Below are 23316 nucleotides of genomic sequence, written 5' to 3'. Positions count from 1 at the left end.
CTGAAGAAACAGGTTCCGGTAAAGGACACTTCAAAGGGCACACTTCTAAACCTAAATCAGCTACCGACTCGGTGCCGAAAAAACCTACGGAGGCGAAAACCTCGACATCGAAGGATCTACCCTGTTCAGAGAAACTTTTCACACCTGATCCTAACCAAAAAACTCTTGTCAAGGATCCTAAGACTGGTCAATTGACTCTCAGTACCAAAAAGAGACCACTTGATGCGCCAGCACCTCCTCCTCCAAATAAGAGACATTGCAACCTCTCCATTAAGGGTGCCTTCTCCTCCACCTCCCCATACTGTTGCCCCTCCTCCACCTACTCCACCTCACCATTCACCTACACGATCCCCTGATCCACAAGATGATGTAGACACAGACTCTGATGACACAGATGAAGGTGCACATAACCCAGCAGGGACCAATAGTCCCCCTCAGTTACCTAATCCATGGAATGATTACAACACTCCTGATGTGCCGTATGTCCCACAAGACGACATATACCCTTCTAGACCATCCCCACCAGAGGACACTATAGATTTTAACCTACTAGTCCAAAGAGCTGCCCATTATCATGGGGTGGACTTACACACAGATGCGGTGGAGGAAGATTTCCTACTAGACACTTTTGATAACACACAAAGGTCTACTGCCATTTTACCAATGCTTAAGGGTGTAATCAAACATGCAACAGAGGTTTTTAAAGACCCCGTCAGGGCTAGGGTCCACAATCCTCGAATTGAGAAAAAAATATAAAGCTGCCCATACAGATCCAGTCTATATTAAAGGTCCAGCACCATTAGACTCTTTAGTAGTGTCTAATGCACATAAACGTGCTAATTCTCAGACATCAGGTGAGGCCTCACCACCAGACAAGGAATCCAAGCTACTTGACGCCTCAGGCAAAAGAACAGCGTCTCAAGCAGCTAATATCTGGCGCATCGCCAACACCCAAGCGTTGCTGGCCAGATATGACAGAGCGCATTATGATGAACTAGAGTCCATAATGCACCTGACAAATACAAAAATAGGGCTAATGAACTTATAAAGGTAAAAATATTACCAACACTTCCATTCGCTGTGCCCTAGATGCAGCAGATACCGCCTCAAGAGCAATTAATACCAGCACCCTCCTACGTAGACCTGCTTGGCTACGTATCTCAGGTTTTAAACCTGAGGTACAAAACTCCATCCATAATCAGCCATTTGATGAGACACATTTATTCGGGCCAAATGTTGACATGTCTTTAGAAAAGATGAAAAAAGACACGATACAGCAACATGTATGGGAGCCTTGCAACAGCAAGCTCCCAAACGTTCTTTTCGTCGCTCATCATACAGAGGCAACACTAGAGGCTACTCCTCCGAAAGTCCCTCCACCTCATACAAAACCCCTAGCCAATCCACATTCACTAAGGGCTCCCAAAGAGGGGGTTACAGGGGTAAAAACAACAAAGACCGAGGCAAAACCAACAACTCCCGCTCTGCCTCTACCCCTAACCAATGACTTTCCTCCCCTTCCCCCCAACATTCCACTCCTGTGGGGGGGAAGACTGCAACAATTCCTTCCTGTCTAGACCAACATCACATCGGACAGGTGGGTGCGACAAATTATTCAATCAGGTTACTGTCTAGAACTAACATCTACCCCCCCAAACATACCACCCAAACAGCGTCCATTGTCACAAGAACATCTAGCACTGTTAAAGCAAGAAGTAGAATCCCTGATACAAAAAAGTGCAATAGAACCAGTTCCTCTGCACCAGCAAAACAAAGGGGTTTACTCTCTATACTTTCTGATTGCAAAAAAGGACTGCTCTCTAAGGCCTATACTAGACCTCAGACCGCTAAACATATACATACAGTCAGACCATTTTCATATGGTCACACTGCAACAAGTCCCTCCGCTTCTGTCGTAAAACAACTTCCTTGCTACTTTAGATCTCAAGGACGCATACTTCCACATTCCCATTCACAAGGCTCACAGGAAGTATCTCAGATTTGTAAAAGACGGACAGCACTATCAATTCAAAGTACTCCCATTCGGAGTCACAACAGCACCAAGAGTATTCACCAAGTGCTTAGCAGTGATGGCAGCCCATTTACGAAGACAACACATCCATGTCTTCCCGTACCTCGACGACTGACTCATAAAAGCCAGCTCATACAACCAATGCGTGGAACACACTCATGCCATAATACAACTGCTTCACGACTTGGGGTTCACAATAAACCACGCCAAGTCCCATCTACAACCATCCAAAGTACAACAGTACATCGGTGCCACAATAAACACTTCAAAAGCGCTTGCCTATCCCACACCAGCAAGGATAGCCAGCATACAAACTCTTCTAACAAGGTTTCAGCTACAACACTCCCTTCCAGCAAGAGTGTTCATGCAACTCATAGGGATGATGGCCTCTTGCATTTTCTTAGTGCCCCATGCAAGACTTCAAATGCATCTGCTACAAGAATGCTTGTCACGTCAGTGGAACCAGGCTCAAGGTCAATTTACAGACCTAGTGTTGGTAGACGGTCCTAGAGCCAGTTCCTCAGATAATCTTAACTGCGGATGCATCGCTCTCCGGCTGGGTAGCCCACCTACTGCAACACACCATGCAAAGCAGGTGGACACCACAACAAAAGTTACTCCACATCAATCATCTCGAGTAACTAGCAATATTCCTAGCTCTAAAAACTTTCCAAAAGCAAGTATCAAACAAAGCTGTGTTAGTCCGCACAGACAACATGACCGCCATGTTGACGTACAGAAGCAGGGAGGCACACACTCCCTGGAGCTATCTCAACTAGCACAGGACATATGGCGGTGGGCTATACCACAAAACGTATTCCTTCTAGCCCAGCATGTTCCAGGAGTACAAAATACCATAGCGTATCTGTTAAGTCGACAAACACAACAGACCCACAAGTGGGAATTATATATGCAAGTTCTTCCGCCATTCTTTCAGATGTGGGGACAACCTCAGATAGACCTATTTGCCACCCACAAACGCCAAATGCCCAAGCTTCGCTGCCAGATATCCACACCCACTGTCCAAAGGCAATGCGATATGGATGAACTGGTCTAACAGATTTGCGTACACTTTTCCACCTCTACCACTCATGCCACTAGTAGTACGCAAACTACAGCAGCATTCTCTGACCCTCATCCTAGTTGCTCCAACGTGGGCCAGACAGCCGTGGTACACCACACTGCTACAACTGTCGGTAGTACCGCACCAACAATTACACCTGTCTCCACACCTCTTAACGCAGTACCGTGGAGAGATCAGACACCCGGACCCAGCTCAGCTCAACCTTGCGATCTGGCTCCTGAAATACTAGAATTTGGATATTTGAACCTTCCTCCAGACTGCATGAATGTCATAAAAGATGTCCAACCTCTAGGGCATGTTATGCAGCCAAGTGGAAACGATTTGTAATGTATTGTCACAACAACAATATTAATCTTCTAGATGTGTCTATTCAACACATCCTAGGATACTTACTGCATCTCCAAAGATGCAACTTAGCCTATACGTCTATTAGACTACATCTTGCTGCAATAGCAGCATATCTGCAAAAAAGACATCTATCTCTATTCAGAGTGCCTGCAATTATTAAAGCCTTTATGGAAGGCCTTAAAAGAATAATTCCTCCCAGAGTACCACCTTCACCTGTGTGGGTGCTCTGTAACGAAGCTCCGTGGCAAGGGATCACCCTCTGGTGAATATCCCTCTATATGCCCCCCCCCCCATCCAGCCTGCTTGCCTACCGGTAACCGACCAAGAACCTGCAGGGAACACAAACCTGCGTCTGAATTCCTGCGAAGATGGAGTAAAAGGTGGCATCTGGCTTACCTGAAGTTCCTGTTGTTGCGACACTGCCCTGGACTGCTGCTGCTGCTGCTGACGGAACGAGGAGCGAGACCGTCAATGCCTATGTGGCCCTGGACTGCTGCAAACCTGAACGAGATGCGAGGTCTTCCCAGCCCATGGGGTATCGTTGATGCTGCTCGAGCGCCGGGTCTGTCAGAGATCCAAAGCGCTGATAAGGGTCCGGTGATTCAGCTGCTACGAATCTAAGGGCACGACCCTGGAGGGCTGATGGGGTCTTGCGTCGCGGGATCCTTATACACATCTGCGTGAGCGCTGAGTCCCGTACATCAAAGCCGTGCATCTAAGCGTCCCAGGCTAAGCGTCGAAGTGCATTGGGCTGATTTCACCCGGCCGCCCCCCGGCATCGCGGTGGAGGTGCTCAGGTCCTGGTGCCACCCCCGAAGTTTCCGTCCTTCGTGCCTACTGCGGACGCCTGGGGCATAGACTAACTCTGCCAGCTGTCGTGGCGGGAGCGCCCCGCACGTCGGAGCGTCCCCGCTGAGGAGGAAGACCTGAGATATGCGTGGAGGTGCCTCGGCTGAGCTCGCTGGCTGCAGGCTCGTGATGATCGCCAGGAGGTCAGCGAGGAAACTGCCTCTCCGCTCAGCGGCATGGCGCCGCAGTGCCGTGTTCCCTGCTCCCCTCGACCCCCTTGATGGAGGCGCTGCTTGTCTCTCTTCCTCTCAAAGGTAAGCCAGGGATCGACCAATGTCCCCGAGCTTCATGACCCCGATCCTAAGGAAGGGCAAAACTATTACTCACCCATGTGAGCATTCACTGAACTGGGCTTGCACACTGTCCACGTTGTAGTGGGTACACTGGGAGTTAAACTCATTTAACTCATCTAGCGCTAGTGACTGGTCTGTTATGCCCCCAGTCTAGACCCATGTGCTAACTGGGCAGAGGCTGCGAATCACTGGCCGATCCAGAACTGGAGGACCGTATCTGCACGGACAGTAAGAGATGACTTATTGCGGCACTGTTACTGACTTAAGGGATGTTTTTGGTTCTAAACATGCCCACCACCAGAAAGCCTTGCAAAATGGCGTCGAATTAGGGTCTGAAGACTCTTGCGTCAACAACACCCCTATCCGATGACTGTCTCCTCTGAACTTTCACTGCACCACTCTTGATCCATTCCTTCCTTAAACCGGAGGCGCCACCATGTCGTCTTATCCTGTACTTCGTCCCTCATTGTTTTCTCTTATCTGACCAGTTTTGCCAGCTCTCCTTCCCAACCCCTATATGTTTTATATATTTTTATCACTGCCACTTCTATTTTGTGTTAACTGCCCATAACCTCCTATTAATAACTTTATAGTGATCTTATTGTGACAGTTTTGATTGTTTATGTATTGTCTGGTGTTTTACACTGCACTATTGTCCGTGGCCTCATATTGCTATTATAACAGCTCTTCACCTATTTACCTATCCCCCTTTTATCTTTTTTCCTTTTTATCCCCGGCAGGCCATACAAAACTGTATGAAGAATTTAACGCACAACTAATCTCATATGCCTATCCCACTAACTCTGATCGCCGTCTGACTACCTCTTCCGTCGTACTCACTTACTAGAATTATTTTCTCCTGACTCTGGCCCCTCTCTCTCTTATTATCCTGTGATCACATTCCATTCCATTTCTTCTTCACGGCCTATCCCTCCCCTTCTTTCCTCCGCATCCTTCCACTCCTCCCTTTCCACGTCCTGCCCCCTACAGCTTCGACCCTCTGCCCTCCCGGCACAACTCACTTCTCCCTCTGATTTTTCCCCCACCTTTGCCAATATGCCTCCTCTCAATATCCCCTCCCCCACCCAGGACCTTTCTCTATCTAAACACGGTCCCAACTCTTGGTCCATCCCTTACCCCCCTAAACTTTCCAAAAATTTCAGGAAAAAACTCAAACACAATCTCCTTATTAGTAATCCGCAAAAACTTATAGTTGACAACTATTACAGTCTTACTGCCCCTATTAAAACGAATTACATTTTCTATTCCAAACGCCCCTCTAAATGGAAAAGCATTTTCTTAAAACACCTTCCAATCACTAAAACTTCCAAAATAGAGGGGCGTGGCTAGCAGCCAACGATGGCGGCCGCAGCTTAGGGAGGCTCCTAGGCAGAGGCGGCTTTCCGCGATAATCCGCATTAAAATCCTGATCTTCACTGGCGGAAAGGGGCGGATCTGAACCCCCCCTTGTCCTCCTCCCCCCCACACCCTACTTCCCCCCCCACACCCTACTTCCCCCCACTCTCCTCTCACACTCCCTTCGCAACATCGAACATTACCTCGCCACTCTAACGAGAGATCTCTCTCTCGACTCAGGAACGATTTCTACAACCTCAAATCCAGCGACCTCCCTGCCCGAAGAAACGCTGCTAGCACTGATCTTTTAAACCCTCCCACCTCCAAACTGTGGAAAACAACTCCCCTGCTGTGCCGAGCGCGGAGACCACTCCGCTCCTCTTGCTCCCTCTCCCCTGGGGAGGTCTCTGACCTTAACTCCTATCCTCCCTGCTCATACACCGTGTATACGCCTCCCCCCTTTGCAAACATCCCCATTATACTGGGGATGAGTCGTACTCCCCGCTCACCAGCCTCACCCAGGCCCCCTCCTCATCTCACCACCATCCACACCCTCCCCTCTCCCAAACCTACTCCCAAACCCCTCGCCTGCATGCTGGTTAACTGTCGCTCCGCGGCCCGACATGCCACAGAAATCTCTGAAACCATCCTTAGTGAATCCATTGACATCGCGATTCTTACTGAAACCTAGCTAAATGTCCACTCTGCAAGCATTCTTGACCTCTTCGTACCCCCAGGTTACTCCATCCTTAGGAAAGATAGACCCATCAGGATAGGCGGGGGGTAGCAATCATCTTCAAAGACGAACTACAGCTCTCCCTTATCAATAACGCCGAATTCTCCTCCTTTGAATACCTTGTAGCTGAACTCAAAATACAGGGCTCCAACCCCATCCGCCTTAACAATATATGTAATCCTCCCGGAAATCCCCACCCATTCATTGACTAGCTATCTAACCTGCTTACCCAATCCTCAATTTCCACTTGTAAAACATCTTCCTGGGAGATCTTAACCTCCACTGGAATGATACCAAAGATCCCTCAATCTCCTTCCTCCCTAACCTTCTCGAAATAAATGAACTAAATCAAATCTGTCAAGCACCAACCCATTCCAAAGGAGCCATCCTTGACGCTATAATTACCAGCAATGATCTAGCCCTCCTATCTAACATCATTCCCATAGACTGGTCCGACCATCACCTCATCCTGTTCTCCATAACTACCGATACCTTTCCCCCGCCCACCAAAACTATTAAACCCATGAAACTGACCAGAAATCTTAGCCACATTCCTCCCGGCGTACTTGAATCTAACCTCCATGCCCAACTTCTCGCCATCCCCCCCTCCCTTAATGCGAACGAGCTAACCGAACACTATAACAAAGCTGTCATTGATACCCTTGACATACTAGCCCCGCTCAAACTCAAAAACCAAAGAAATATCCCTTCTAAATCTTGGTTTAACACAGAGCTAAATAAGGAAAGATGCACACTCAGACGGAGAGATCATGGCGACAGCACCCCTCCCCTTCCAACCTTACCTGCCTCAGACTTGCTAGGTCGTCATACAAAAAACACCTGGAGACAAAAAGCTTCCTTCTTCAGGACTCAACTAGATCGAGCTAAGGCCTAGAGAACTTTTCAACTTCGTACGCAATCAAACTGCTTCTTTTCCCCCTGTCCCATCTGCCTCGACGACTAGATGTGAGGAAATAGCTCTTTTTCTCTAACAAAATTAAAAAGATTGAGCAATCCTTCCTCCCTACTGTGATCCCTACCACCACTACTGACATCTTATTACCCCCCTCCATCATAACTCCCCTTACTCCCGCTACTACTCACCGTAACTCTGATCTCGCTCTCCCTTCCCTGCCCCACATTCTCCTGGACCCCAAGCTACCTAACTCTGTCCTTAAAATTAATGCCCAATGGCTTAATTTCCAACCAGTCACTGAAGGAGACGTCTTCAACATCATCACCAAACTTAAGCCTTCCTCCTACACCAAAGACCTACCCCCCCCCCCCCCAATTTTGTCCAGAACCTCAAACACATCATCACCCTCAACAAACTCCGTCCCATCTCCAACCTTCCCCTTCTCTCTAAAGCCCTGGAAAAATGCGTCCTTCTCCAACTAGACAGACACGTTGAGCACTTTAACTTACTTGACCCCTTCCAATCTGGCTTTAGGAGAGGATGCAGTACGGAAACCGCCATGCTCAACATTGTAGACGACATCTACCACTCACTCGACAATGGCAAATCTAGCCTTCTGATCCTCTTAGATATCTCTGCAGCGTTTGTTACTGTTAATCACTCTGCTCTACTTAATGTACTTGGAGATAGATTCGGCCTAAATGGTATGACACAAAAATAGTTTGTCTCTTACCTTCAACACCGCACTCAACAAATCACAGTCCATAAATGCCTATCTATCCCTACCCCCACCTCCTTAGGAGTTCCGCAAGGATCTATCCTCTCTCCCTCTCTTTAACCTCTTCATGGAACTCCTTACACTCATTCTCAAACAAGCCGGGATCCACTACCATCTCTACGCCGACAACACCCAACTCTACTATAAGATTAAAACTCATGCCGACATCTTTCACCTCAACAACACCCTCATCAAGATTCAAGCCTGGTTCCACATGAACCACCTCAAATTTAACCCCCCAAAAAAACGAAATTATTCTTTTTTCCCCAAAAAACAACCAGCTCCCGATTCAGAACTGGATCACAGACCTAAATGCCCTCAACTGCTCCTTATCCCTGTCCGCCTCAGTCAAATCACTAGGGATCTCCCTTGACAACCTCCTCACCCTCAAGGTCCACATCAACAATTCTGCCAAAGGGGCCCTCTTCACTCTCCGCCACCTTAAGAAAATCAAGCCCTTCATCCCAAGAGATGATTTCAAACTAGCTGGCCAATCCCTTGTCCTCTCTCGAATTGACTACGGCAATGCCATTCTTACTGGAATTCCCAAGATCCACCTAGCACCTCTAAAATCTGTTCTCTACCTTGCAGCTAGGCTTATCACAGACTGCAAACGATTCAACCACATTTCCCCATTGAAGGTAGGTCCACTTACAAAACGGCCTGCATTAGACACAAAACTCTCCATCAGAACACACCATCCTACCTCACTAACAAACTTAGTAAAGCCGGCTGCTCCCGATCCCTGAGAAGCACTAACTCCTTCCTTCTTATCCCCCCTTACTGAAAAAGAAAACCACTCGGTCTCGATCCTTTTCCGGCAATGCTCCCTGCATATGGAATGCCCTTCCCACTAACCTTCGATGCAATCCTTCCTGTTCTAGCTTCAAAAAAGAACTCAAACTACATCTCCTCAATAAATACTGGGGACCCTAACCCCTTTCTGCTTCCCTACACCGGCCACTTCTGTCCGACCGTAGATGCTTAGGCCCCCCCCCCCCCGCGACCAGCCCTACCCGCCCTTCCTCATCACATCCCCTCCCTGTCTACCACCCTCGCATTCCCTTGCACCCCCCCGTCCGTCGTCAACCCTCAGCCCTCATCATCCCTCTCCAACTCCCTCCACTTACTGCCCTGCCCTTCCTTTCCTTATCAACTTAACTGACCACTATCTTCCCTTTCCTGACTGTCCTATTTTCCCAGCGCTCTTGTGCCTTATGTAATTATAATTATCACTTTCTCCACAGTATGGTGTTTTTTGTCTTCCCATATTTATCTTCCTGAAGTCCCCCATATGATGACTTATATGTTGTGTATATACTATACGGTTATGTTCTTGGGGTCCCTGTTTTTTTTGACCGTCTGGCTCACAAAATGTAAAGCGCTCTGATGCCCCCGGGTCCAGCCAGCACTATATAAAACCTCTAAAATTAATAAAATCATGTTAATGGGGCCTCCCTTCAAACCCTTAAACAAATGTGAACTACAATTTTTAACATGGAAAGTTGCGTACCTAGTAGCTATTACCTCTCTGCGGAGAGTTAGTGAACTACAAGCACTAACCATTCAAGAACCCTTTTTGCAAATGCATCACACTAAGGTGTAGTTCTGCGCACCAATCCAAAATTCGTGCCCAAAGTCACTTCTCCCTTCCATCTCAATCAATCTGTGGATCTGCCCGTTTTCTTCTCGAAGCCACAGACCGTACCAGAAAGAGCTCTTGACACATTAGATGTCAAAAGAGCATTGCTATACTACATGGAGAGGACACAACCCTTTTGTAAGACAAAACAACTTTTTGTGTCTTTCTTACCACCACACAAAGGTAATCCCATTTCAAAATCTGGGATAGCTAGATGGATTGTCAAATGCATACAGATTTGTTACCACAAAGCTAAACGTACGTTACCTGTTCCTCCTAAAGCCCACTCTACAAGAAGAATAGGGGCTTCATTGGCATTTTTAGGGAACATTCCCCTAGATGACATCTGCAGTGCAGCTACATGGTCTAAACCGCACACATTCACAAAACACTATTGTGTAGATGTACAAACCAAGAAACAAGCTAAGGGTGGGCCAGGCTGTTCTCAAAACATTATTCCAAACTACTGCAGCAAATAGGGGTGGTCGCCGCTCGGAATGGGTACTGCTATACAATTTATGCACAGTGTGCAATCTGCAGCTCATATGCTTCGAACGGAAAATGCTACTTAATAGAATGCATCTGTTCTTGGCATGTCGATGTCGAGCTGCAGAGTTGCACACGCCCACCCGCCTCCCCGGCTGCCCTTGTCTGTTCCAGTATTATCTTAATTAGATGCAAATTACATGGGCATCCTTCCTTTTATTGCAACGCTCCATTTCCCTAATGGAGAAAAACAATCTGGGGATGGAGCCGATGCCCATGCGAAATGTGGTCCAAAGGAGGAGTCGCCTATCTCGTGACTTCCAAAGAACTTTTCAGGACAACAACAAACTGCAAACATCAGGCCTAATGGATCCTACATAGATCATCCATTGTTTAAACCTCATACAGGCCCTGGATTTCACAGTAGCTTTAAAAAAAACACTATAAAATTAATACAGTCCTCTTGCAGCAATTGAAGATACATTAGTGCAGGACGGGCCTGAATAAAATGAATTATTTTTAAAATGGAAACCAAAAAATACCTTCGAGGATTTTCATAAAACGTACATAAAATGCAGCAGATCCTGTAGAGACTGTCCGTCGCAGCCACAGGGAGCTAGCACTTGACCTCTACTGTATCCCTTAGGCCTGGCTAGCAAGAGGTGAAAAAGGTTCATCCGAAACCTAGTTAATAAGAACCTCTTGTGTATTGATAGAAACCCCATTGGATATGGTTCCGTTGTCGGAATTGTTTTGAGCATTAAAGACGTACGAACACTGGGTTTCAGCATCTCTTGCACCTTCCTGTCCAATTTCCTTGAGGTTAAGAAGGCTACCCTAATTAATTCCGCATCCATCTTAACAATGGATTCAGGGTTACAAAATAGATCAGCGCACCCTAGCCCTTCCAGGCTGGTTTTAATGTAGTTAGCCAGGAAATTCGAGAGGCATTATCGAGGGACATACACTCGCTGAAGGAGTAGCTGGGACAAAAAAAGCCTTATAACCTTCCAGGAGTAAATTGCAATCCTCCAACCATGTTTCCTAGAAGCTAATTACAGGGAATTGCTTCACAAATTGCACCCATAATGGGTCTTGGAACTTATTTGCCAGCCCTGCAATGTTCCAAGATATGAAATTATTGGGTATCTCACCTATGCTCCTCTCAGCTACCTCTGCTGGGGACTGAGTATATACAACAGGCTCATTATCAGAGGGCATAGGGATCCTTAGTCAATCACACTCCTCAAACCCGGATAAAACAGAAAATCTGTTATTTAATTACAGCGATGGGCAGACGTCATACTGACCAACTGTTTCAAACGATGAATAGACCATGGAAGTAGGCTGTAGGCGTAATATCATTGGAACTATTCTTGTCTGGTGCCTGTCTGTTTGCAAGAGAGCTAGCGGATAAACCCACCCTCGTACCTGTCCCCGTGATCTGTGCTAGACTTCGAACTAGATGGCAATATTTCCGGGGGTTTGCAGCTAACCATCCCCTCCAGTTTTATTAATCTGGCTTCTACAATACTTATTTTTTTCAGAATAGGATCCAGTAGATTTGTCATCATGGTTTCAAGCTGACCCCAAAAGTTCCCCTCCTATTGGCGAGCTGTCCTGAGGCCAAATGAACCTTGGGGATAGGGGGCTTCATTGGGTTCACTTACAGTTATAGGTAATACTTTTTTCCCAATTATTCTCTGGGCAGGTTTACTTGGTTTCAATAATCCTCGACTCTTCCTTTTATTTTTTTAAGGGAGGGATTCATTAATACAATCTGACCGAAGTTTGGCTTTCTGCCCTCTGGTCGTAACTTTAGGTCTAACAGGGCTTGATTCTATATTTGTCGAACAGGAGACTATATCTGTCACTGAATCGAAGACAATGCGTGGAGACTGACTAATCCGTGATGGGGTTACTTAATGATTTGATGCCACCGAAGATTCAGGGATTGCGGGAGTTAAAGAAAGTCTGCTCTGCGGAGGCAGGGGCTCAAGGGATAGCCTTTGCTCAGTATGCTTTATCTCGTTAATGAGGGCTGATTATGCTCACAATAAGAAGGCGTCCAAGGTCCCTACCGCACCCTTGCTTATACTAGGCTTATGCTTACTCATATTTACCGTATATATACACACTATAATAATACACTATTATAAAACCCAGGCTATGCAATACTGTTCCCTCCATGCACCGGTATGTCCCACTGGCAGAGAGTAGCTCCCAGCACATCCGGCATCAGTTCACGCAATAAAGGAGCCAAATAGCATGTCCTATCAGTCCAAACGAAAAGGACTTTTAAAAAAAAATGATCCTAATCGTCTCAGCCACAAGATGTACAGGTTGGTTAATTCATGTTTAAAATGCAACTATAAAAGGATAAACAATTAAAGATGGGGCTCACAGTACCTAACAATATGCTCCTGATGCTGGATGCAACCCTCGGTTCTGGGGTTACGGGGGTGGCCCTGCCCTGCCTCTTCCTGGCAATGCGGGAGGTATGCACAAGTTTTATGGCGCCTCCAGGTGCGAGTGCTGCGTTAGGATGGTGCAAGGCTGCTGAGTGATGTGGTTTCGCCCGTTCCCCTCTCGGTGCGTTAATGGTGGTGATGGCCGTTTCCCTCACAGCAGCGATACCAGGTAGGAGTCGTTTCCCTCACGGCAGTGGATTGGGCAAAACCTGGACCTAGCTGCAAGCAACTTTCAAAACGTCCAGGTAAGTAACTTATCCTTCTTAGCTTCATTCTCGTAAGGTCAGTTTCATGTGTGGAACGAAGAAATGAGGAGAAGTTCTAAACTCAGCCGACCATAATGCTCTCTGCTCCCATCTCCAAATCCTCTACCTCTCCATCCTGAAAACAAATAAAACAAGCATTGGCATAGCCAATAGGCCTCGCCTTAGGACCCCTTACGTTTTTAGCCATGCAGCACACTATCCTGGGTGCTACAACATCTACTGAGCCCCAGTTCCATTACATATACACCCTTAGCAACTCTCAAGCAGTGCTTAAATAGTGGGCGATGGCAAATCGCACTTAAGAGCTGGAAGGCAGCAGGTTATCAGAGCCACTGGAATTAGCCAGGAAAAGAGGACTAAAGTATGCAGTGTGTTCCACTATAGCATTATTTATCCATTTTGACATTTGAACACACTGATAGTTTGAACATGTTCACCTTGTCCGTACCAGATCAACACAGGCATAGAGCAATCTGCTGTTATACTAAGCATTGAGCCGCAAGTTGTATCTGTGCTGCTACTGTGGAGTATTGCTTAGCCCGAAGAAGCCCAAGTGCCCCCCCCCGCTGCACCAGACCCTTGCCTGGTCAGCTGCAATTAGAGAGAGCCCACTGACGTTTATTTCGTCTACCTTGGAGAAAAGCATCAACTCCAAGGGATCGGAGGAGCCCTCCATCTGTGGGAGCTATGTTTTAGTAGAAAGTCTGGGGAAATTACTAAGCAACCATCTTGTCCCGGGTATACAAAAACTATCCATTTGCCTAATTGGTTCTGGTTCAAGTTCATAGTTTAGAACTGCACAACAAGCGTCTGTAAACCACCACTGTGTGTCTGTAAGTTGAGCTTTTATGAGAATACAAACTCACTGAAAACCGTGCCATGTGAGCTAATGTCCGAATTGTGTATCCCAGTGGAAGCAAGCCAAATGAAGTTCTGACCACCCTGAAGCCATGAATCACCAGCAGGGAGGGCGAATATGAAATGCGTGTTTGCCTGATGGGGCCAAATGTATCGCAAATGATTAGGGTCCACACAAATCAATATCTCTATGGTGGTGTGAATTGGTGAAACCAACAAGATCAAGTTGTCTCTTAGGAATGGTAAATAAAAAGATAAAAACTGCCTGAAAAAATAAACTCACCAGAACAATTGTTGAAGCCACCTAAAGTAACTCAGTTAGCGCTCTACTTAGTCGCCATTCTTGTATGCTTTAAATACCATGCTTTCACGGCCATAGAAAGGAGACTAACCTAGGGGAAAAACAAAATAAAGATATACTAATCGTCATGTGTATGTGGGTTAAGGGAATCATCATTACTGTTCAGGACCTGTTGTGAGTACACATAGTGCAGGAACGCACATGTAAACATTCACAGCCGTGTGAAAGTGAACGCGCTAATTAGAATCCTGATCCACAACAGATGTCACCCTGCGCGCTGCTGCTCGTTCCCGGCAGCTGAAGGCCGTGGGAGTGCACATTTTCAGAAAAGGCGGGACCTGCACCTGCCTTTGGCCAATTTCGTGCTTTCATTTTTGAAAGCCACACGCAAAGGCCAATAGAATGTGACGACCACACGCACAAATGTTCAGAAAGCTTTCTCAATGTGTTGTTTCCAGGAGGCCCTCTCCTTGAGCAGCGCATGCGCTAGGCTCGACCTAAAAACACTTATTAACAAGCATTGGCATTGCCAATAGGTCTCGCTTGTGGGACCTTAGAAGTATTTAGTTTTGCAGCACAATATCCTTGTTGCATAATCGGATATTGTGCTGCAAAACTAAATACTTATAAGGTCCCACAAGCGAGACCTATTGGCAATGCCAATGCTTGTTTTTTTTTTTGCTGCTTTTTAAAAATAATTTAAAATAAGTTTGCCTTGATATCTGCTAAATAGTTTAGTCCTTCTGTGTGCTGCACTGTCTATATGGTTATCAGCAATATATAAAAATTAAATGATACTGCACTATCTTCTTCTAGGAGTTTGACAATATATGTGCAGCAAAGTAACGTAAGTTATGCAAGTCCCTACGACTTGCACGGCAGGGTGTCAAAGAGGACATATTGTACCCGGCTGCTACCCTGGCTGATGACGGAAAGGGCTGGTCAAAAAGGGGAGGAAGGACAGAGATGAGTGTGATCGAATGGGGAGACGGAGTCAGAGAAGGATGCAGGGATAGGAGGGGTTCATTGAGAAGGGGAGCGAAGGAGGGGGAAGTGATCCACCAAGGAACGTTTAAAAATGCAAAACGTTTGTACTCTTGCTGCAGCCAAGTACGTTTTTGTGAAAAGAGAAAGCTGCTGTCGCTTGTGATGCCATGCTGTTCCAAACATCAACAGCTAATTGAAACCCTGGCTATGGAGCATTTGTCTGACATGTAATGTCTTTCTGCTGAGAAAGAAAGCACATGAGTGAGGCGGCATCACAGGTGGAGTGGGGGAGAAACAGACGGGTGAGAAAGGGATATTTTGTTGTGAAAGGGGATAAGCTGCAGAGTACTCACAGCACGGCCCACGGGAGTGACGAGCAAGTAACAAGTTTTAGTTTCCACCAATTTCACCAACAAGTCAAAACAATATAGTGCCCCTCGTGTTCACGCAGCTCAAGCTGAAGGAGGAGGGGGTGCGAGGGATGAGGGAACATGGCCTGGGGGAAGCTGGCTGGGGAGGGGGAGGAGAAATGCAAGGAAGGCTGTAATTAGGGGAGGAGAAGCCGAGAAGCCGCAGAGCGCACGCTGGGCGAAGCCCTTTGATGTGCTGTGCGGCAAATGGAGGGAGGCTGATGCGCGTTCATGTTTGAACACGTGGTTCACATGAACTTCATGAAAACGGCATGAAAACGCCAGCAAAAAGCTGGTGGTTTCATGATGTTTTCGCCGCTTGAATTCTCGCTCCGCTCGATGCGCATGCGCGCATCGATAGGTCGCGAGACCTAAAAACTGATTAATATATTGGTAAAAGCAAAATAGAGCGAGTCAAGACAGGCATCTGATCTTCTAGGTCTAATCTATGTGGATTCTTAATTATTTTTCCACATTGAGCCCTATAGGTTTCTTGGTTTCTAAATCCACTATATATTGGATTCTCTTCTTAGTATAAAAGCTCTGTTGCCCCCTCTGCAAAGTGATGGGCTACAAGGTAATGTCTATCAACATGGTCTATTTCCCTAATGTATTCAAGGATATGTTTTATTACGGGATAGATGGTGCTTCCTTTGTATCGCTTTTCACATGATTCTATCAGGACATAGATCACGAAGTTGGAGTCACAAGTAAGAAATTGTTTGATTTCTTTCTTTCCACTATCATATTGGACAGAGTATTCTTTTACACATTCGCTATTCTTACAAGCCTTGCAAGGATAATAGCCTTTTAAGTTCTGTGTGGTCTGTATTGGGGTTCTTTTGAATTCACTTTGCATCAGTTGGTCTCTAAGGGATTTCCCTTTTCTGTGTGATGCTCCGTGTCGTCTATTGCGTTCTGTATTATGGGGTCACATTTCAACATCTGCCAGTTCCTAGATATGATGGCTTAACCTTTTGGAAGGCTTCATTGAACGTAGTTCTAAATCTCACCCCCTACTTTTTGGGAAGTAAATGTAGCTAGTTTACTCTTTGACACTTCTTACTGCCGTCTCCAATACCCATTTTGGTTATCTCACTTCTTAAAATCTACCAATCATTGTTCCTTGCTCTTGATTAACCTTTCGGATGCTCATGACAAGGTCAGCTCGTCATGCAGTACACTGGAGCTGTGCTTATGACGAGCTGACCTTGTCATGAACAATGGGAATTCTGAATAGTCAGCACCCAGCGGGAATTGCCTTAGCAGCCAAGGTGTTAAAAGACTCTTCTATGCTTCAATTTCTGCATGCCTTCAAGAGGTCTCCATACGGAATAATCCACTTAAGTGGTTCAGGATAGTCACTTACGGCATGCAGGATGGTGTTCTCTGCCATCGATTTCCTGAATAGTCTTGTAGAGATGGTGTCACTGCCTATCTCTATTTCGACATCTAGGAAAGTGATCTTTTCTCTGCTAATCTGATGTGAATTTAAGATTGTACTCATTCATATTCAAACATTAGACAAATTCCTCCACTAATTCTATGCTCCCCAGCCAGATCAGAAAAAGGTCATCGATATATCGAAGCTATAAAACCAGTTCAAATCATGCCTGGGTACCTTCTGCAATGGACATCTGCTCCTTCCACCAGCCCATCTTAAACCCTGCATAACTTGGAGCGAAACAGGTGCCCATCGCAGTGCAGTCCCCTGTGTTTGCCTGTACGAGACATCCTCAAACAGGGAAACAATTTTTTCTGAGCAGTACTTAAAAATCTCCAATAGCACCTTTGTATGTGATGGTAAACTCACTGGTCAAATGTTTCATAGCCACAGGGCCATCCTCATGTCTGATGTGTGTGTACAGTCATGTACTGTCAAATGTTATGACCCACTAGTCATGTTCCCAGCTAATACCCTCTTTTATATAGGGAATATTTTGCCTCTTTTACAAAAGAGGGCTCGCTTGTCACATAAGGTTTGATAAAATGATCAGCAAACTTGGAGCTATTCTCAAGAGTGATCTCTATTTGGGATACAATAGGCCTCCCTGGTGGGTTACTGGCATATTTATGTAGTTTGGGTAAGAGGTAAAAAAACAGGAGTACGTGGAAAGTTACATTTCAGATGATCATACTACTCCTACTCAAGTAAGCCTTGATTTTTCCAATTTCTGAGCAGGTCTTAAAATGTTCTTATCGTGGAAAGATAGGCATCTTCATTCATAGCAATCGTGTGTGGTGATTTGTCTCATTGCTTTTATTTTAAACGTTTCAACTGACAATTTTACCACATGTATTGGCAGGAAGGATCACTTTACTTTTGTCCTCTCATTGTTTTTATTGCTTTTATTTGTGACAGAGTAAGATTATTCTTATGTTTGTATCTCTTTTTTTCTCAACTTCTTCAATCCCCTATGTGTTTTCATGAAGTCTACCATGTCATATGTCATATGTGGAATGTCGTGTACATGTAGAACTAGGTTTGAAATGACTGGGGATACTCCTATCCATATACTATTCCTAACCCATTCAGAAATGTTTCTACTTTTTCTTCATTTATTGTATTGCCTCTTTCCAGTTCATGCAACGTAACAAGCATGTTTAAATCACTTATTTTCAGACAATAATCATCAGGTATAATCACATTCCCACCATCTTGTCTGGTTTTCACCTTGGATAGAAAATGTTTTTTCAGTTTATTTTCATACTAATTTAAATATGTTTATTCTAGTCTGCACATAGTCAAATCTCATGGTGGGTCTGTGTTGGACCCAACATTAAAACTTCCTCCTCCTCAGGTGCTAATATTCTATTGGAAAGGTTGATTACAATTTTATATACTGCATCCCTCATTATTCGTGTGCTTTTCCCCTCTTGCTCCTTCCCACTGTAGTTGTGTCCATTTTTCCATTTACTCTGCTGGTTCCTCTTCCTCTGTTTCCGTCTCCTCTGCTTCTGCTTCCCCTTCTTGGGGATAGTGGGGAATGTCACTTTTTTTCTGGCATTTCTGCTTCCTATTCCATTCACATGGAATCTACTTGCATTTGTATTATTCTGCTTTCTTTCTCTGTACAGGGATTCATAGTTTATATTAAATTCAAGGATACATCCCCCTTCGTAATCCTGCAAATCCCTGAGAAATTTTCTCTGCTTGTTTAACTTTGTTTCTTCTAATTTATCAAGTCTCTCATTCATTAGAGATGATTGGCAGCTCCGCCTACGAACGCGCCACCCCATGCGGGCATGAAACTTGGGAGCAAGCTGTGGAGTAATATATGCATATGTCTGTGTATATTTCTATGTGAATGCGCATAGGAATTTGTGTATGCGTATGGGTATGTGTGTATGCGTATGGGAGTGTGTGTGTATGGGTATGTTTATGCATATGTTTATGCATATAGATGTTGGTATGCGTATTTGTGCAAATGTTTATGCATGCATGTGCAAATGATTATGCATGCATGTGCAAATGTATATGCATGTATGGGTATATGCATATTTAACCCATATTTTTTTTCAATATAGCTGCGAAATTGGAATTTTTTATTTTCAACAAGGGTAGTCTCTTGTGCTTGTTTTCTATATGCCCTCCGGATGGGCCAGTGCCTCCAGGGTACCCACCGTTGACTGGACTGGCACCAAGGGATGTGGATCCAGGGGCGGAAATCTGCCCTGGAGGGGGACTGCACTGTCCCCCTCCTCCTTCCACAATTTTGGCTATGCCTTGAGGATGGGGTCCCTGGGGCCGAGATTGGCCTGGAAGTAGAGGGGGTGTGACCTCAAACCCATTTTTATTTGGCCAGACCTCTGGGGATGGGTCCCAGAGCCAATATTGGCCTGGGAAGGGGGGGTGTAAGTGCCACCCCTTTATAATAAGGCCAGGTCCCGGGAGATGGGGTCCTCTGGGTTAAAATTGGCCTGGGGAGAGGGGCTGCATGCCCTCCTTCCTTGTAATTTAAGAGATGGGTGCTGAGGGATTGGGTTCCCGGGGCCAACTGCGGATGGGCAGGGTGCCACATAACACCAAAAAGGTGGCAGACCTTGGGGGTGGTGGGGGGTGTGGAGGGAAATTGAGCTCTACTGGGACGAGGGAGAGAGATGGGGTCGCTGGGGCCAAGATCAGTCCGGGGTGAGGCGCTGCTTGCCAGTCACCCGTGTTAGACTACCTCTGGGGGGTTGACCACAGCACTATAGCTAGTTCCCTAAGGTAACTATCGCTCATGCACCCACCATGTTCTCATCAATACTTTTCACTGCAAAGGTTGCAGTGGTATTATCAATTATGTCATGGAATATGTCCTAGGCGATATAATATGTGGGGTAATTAGCAGTGCATGGCAAGGGCACAAGCTACAGTTACTTGAGATAACTATAACTAGTGAATTTCAGACGTTTTTAGAGTTTAAAACAGAACGTTGTTACTGAACATTTTACCTTAATATAACATTACTTTAACCTTTGGTTTTTTTATTTCAGTGATTTTCTAGGGGTTTACTAGAGAATTTATCTTTGTTTCTCCTACATCTGTGCCTCACACCTTTCTATCCACATGCATCCCCCACGCTGCTCTTCCTGTACAAAAACTCAGAAAATTAGTTAAATGAATCTCAGTATGAAGTTTGAATGTTCTTTAAGGTAATTGTGATTAAACAAAATGTAGGCCAAAGTCTTATTTCTTTGAAGGAACTTGAAGGTTTGAATTAAATACATGTTTTTGTTTTCTTTGCTATGTTTTAGCACTGTTAGAGGCCAGAGGTCTTCCTCCTCACCTTTTTGGTCCACTTGGCCCAAGAATGTCTCAGCTTTTCCACAGAACAATTGGAAGTGGAGCAAGTAAGTATAATGGACACTCAGTTTGTTCTAATACCTTTTTGAGTTGCCGGTGTTGTGGTAGTCTTTTTGGTGGTGGGAAATAGAAATTAATGACATTTCAGTAAGATTATCCTTGTGCTTGGATACTTGGTGTAGTCTTAAAAGTTGATGTCGATTGAATACATTTTCTGAAGAAATGTATTGTGCTAAATATGAGTTATGTTGCTAATCTTTCAAATGAGTCATTATATGTTGGTTGAACCTTGGAACCCTACCTCCATTGACCCAGACAGGCTGTGCCTAACCTTCAATGAGTGGTGGTTCCCTCTATGGGTGGTGAAAGGTCTAGTTCGATAGCGTATGTGGTTGTTGATACACATGCTCTGCATACTCCTGCCATCTAGAGTTGGGTCCTGACGTGTGCAAGTTGTTTTTCATTGAAGAAATCTCCTGAGTCACGAGGTGACTCCTCCTGTCTGTGATTTTGCGCTGAGCATCAACTCCATTGTTAGATTGTTTTCTTTCTGCCATTGGGTTTTGATGTGTTCTTCGGCACTCCGGGTCGAGACTGCTTTCGGGCTCCCTTCTGTTCGTTGTTAACCTCCATACCCATCGTATTATTTTCGTTTGAGTTCTACCTATTGCCTTTTGAAAACTGAAGCAATCCTGCGATTGTCAATTTGACATTCTTCATTCATCGCCTGTTCGGCTTTCTCCATTCGGGCCTTGATTCTTGTCTCATCGGCTTCGACCTACAATGTGCTGCTGATGCACCGAACTCCATTTTGATTGACCCATCTGCCACACAAAAAACCTGCATACAGACCTTCATCAGGTTTGCAACCTGTGCCTGTCTCTTAACCACAATGAGGAAAATTGTTATGCCTGTCTATCTTTTAGATAAAAACAAAGTTGCAGGATCGTTGGGTGCGTTGGAAGGAGATGCATTGCCGAGATCTGGAACAGACACCTGACCTCTTTGGACAACTTGATGTTGAACAGACAAAGAAGGAACTGCACAAGGTTTCTGCAGCAGAGGAAGCGGCCCTTTCCATATCTAACTCTGCATCCAAACCTGAAATAGAGTTTGCCCTTCAAATGCAGGACTTGCTTTCGGGACAGCACACAGTATTTACCCATGTCCCTGTCAACTCACTAAGACATTCGGTCCTTAAAGATACTTGGATTGCAGAAAGAACAGTCCAGTCCTTTCTCTGCCCAAGACAGAAGCAACAACTGCAGGCCAACCCAGCAAGGCACGCAGCAAAGTGGCCAGGCTCACTCCAGGGGGTGGAGACAGCATTGTGGAAGGCCGACGGTCCATTCAGGTGCTAGCAACAACTCCTCCCACTACTCTAATAGCAGCCAGGTCTGTTCAGCCTGCTATAAGTCACCCTGGAAAGGCAGGACAATCTCGACTCCCACCCCCCTCTTCCAAATGTCTGTGTGGTGTGAATGCACAAACCAGCCCCTGACAGTGTATAACCCAGAAAGCGAATACAAAAAAGGCGGAGGCACCTAGATGGTTAGACTAGAAAATACCCACTTTCTAAAAGTGGTATTTTCAAACACGCAATATCAAAATCATCTTTACTAAAAGATGTATCTTTAAATCCTGAGTTCAGTAAGCCTAAATTCCATTTCTTTTATTTTCCTATTGGAAAGTTATACTTGTAAAATGTTAAAAAAGCAACTAGTATTTCATTATCAGGACATGTAAAACACACCAGTACATGTCCTACCTTTCACATACACTGCACCATGCTCATGGGGCTATCTTGGGCCTACCTGAGTGGTGCCTTCTATGTATGAAAAGGGAAGGTTTGAGCTTGGCAAGTGGGTGCACTTGCCAGGTCGACATGGCAGTAAAAACTGAGCGCAGACACTACAGTGGCGGGTCAGAGACACTTTTGTAAGGCTACCTGTGTCTGATGGATACATCTGCCTGTGGATTCCTCACCTTTTGAATTTAACCCTGCACCAGCATTCCACAAACCTTTTCATAGCTCTCCCATGTCGACGAGGTCATCACAATAGCACTGCTCCGCTCGTGCATCCGTATGACGTCTCCTCAGGCATAAGAAGAGCTAGTCGGCGTGCTGCCGTCGTTTGCTTTTTTCCATGCCATTGACGCGTAACGTTTTTTTGGCACACTCCATTTCTTGTAGGTTTCATTGTTTCAGTTTCAATCTGTGGGGTAGCAGTGCGATGGCTACATAAAAGAAGTCCGGGTTCAAGCCTGGTAGGGAAAGTGGGGGTGGGTCATATGTCCATCACGGACCCCTACGAAGATTTATTTATTAATTTGATTTTTATATAGCGCAAACTAGACCCGAAGATCTCTGGTATTAGAGCGCTTTACATGAGCACCAGTTTTGTTACACATGGACACATTCATTTTTTTGTTCGGCACAGGGTCATTAAGTGATTAGCCCAGAATCACAGTATGTTGAACATTGTTGCCGAGACTCTAACCTGGTTCTTCAGCTTTGAGGTCGACCGCTCGAGCTGAAAGGCTATATCCTCCCCCCTAAGATTGCCTTTGGTGTACGAAGCTGGGTTTCTATTGCAGTAAGCTCCCCACTTTTTGCCAGACTACTGATGCACTTTGACTTGATGTCCCTCCCAATCCGGTTCCCAGGGCCTGTGTTCTTTCCCAAAACTGTACCTTGTACCCCCAATTGGCAC

The 23316-nt window shown here is 45.6% G+C and overlaps 1 protein-coding gene across 11 annotated transcripts in view; it reads left to right on the top strand.

The window, feature by feature from the left end:
- Positions 1-23316, top strand: part of TRIP12 (thyroid hormone receptor interactor 12) — a 1008257-nt gene that overhangs the window by 211643 nt on the left and 773298 nt on the right. For all 11 annotated transcript variants that reach the window (XM_078668151.1, XM_078668159.1, XM_078668158.1 and 8 more), the window contains one exon: positions 20554-20649. In XM_078668151.1, coding sequence (XP_078524277.1) covers positions 20554-20649 — 96 coding nt within the window. The remainder of the gene's footprint in view (positions 1-20553; positions 20650-23316) is intronic.

Source organism: Lissotriton helveticus, chromosome 11 (assembly GCF_964261635.1).
Source record: "Lissotriton helveticus chromosome 11, aLisHel1.1, whole genome shotgun sequence".
In the NCBI taxonomy this organism is placed as follows: Eukaryota; Metazoa; Chordata; class Amphibia; order Caudata; family Salamandridae; genus Lissotriton; species Lissotriton helveticus.
This window is presented reverse-complemented; position numbering and strand designations above follow the sequence as displayed.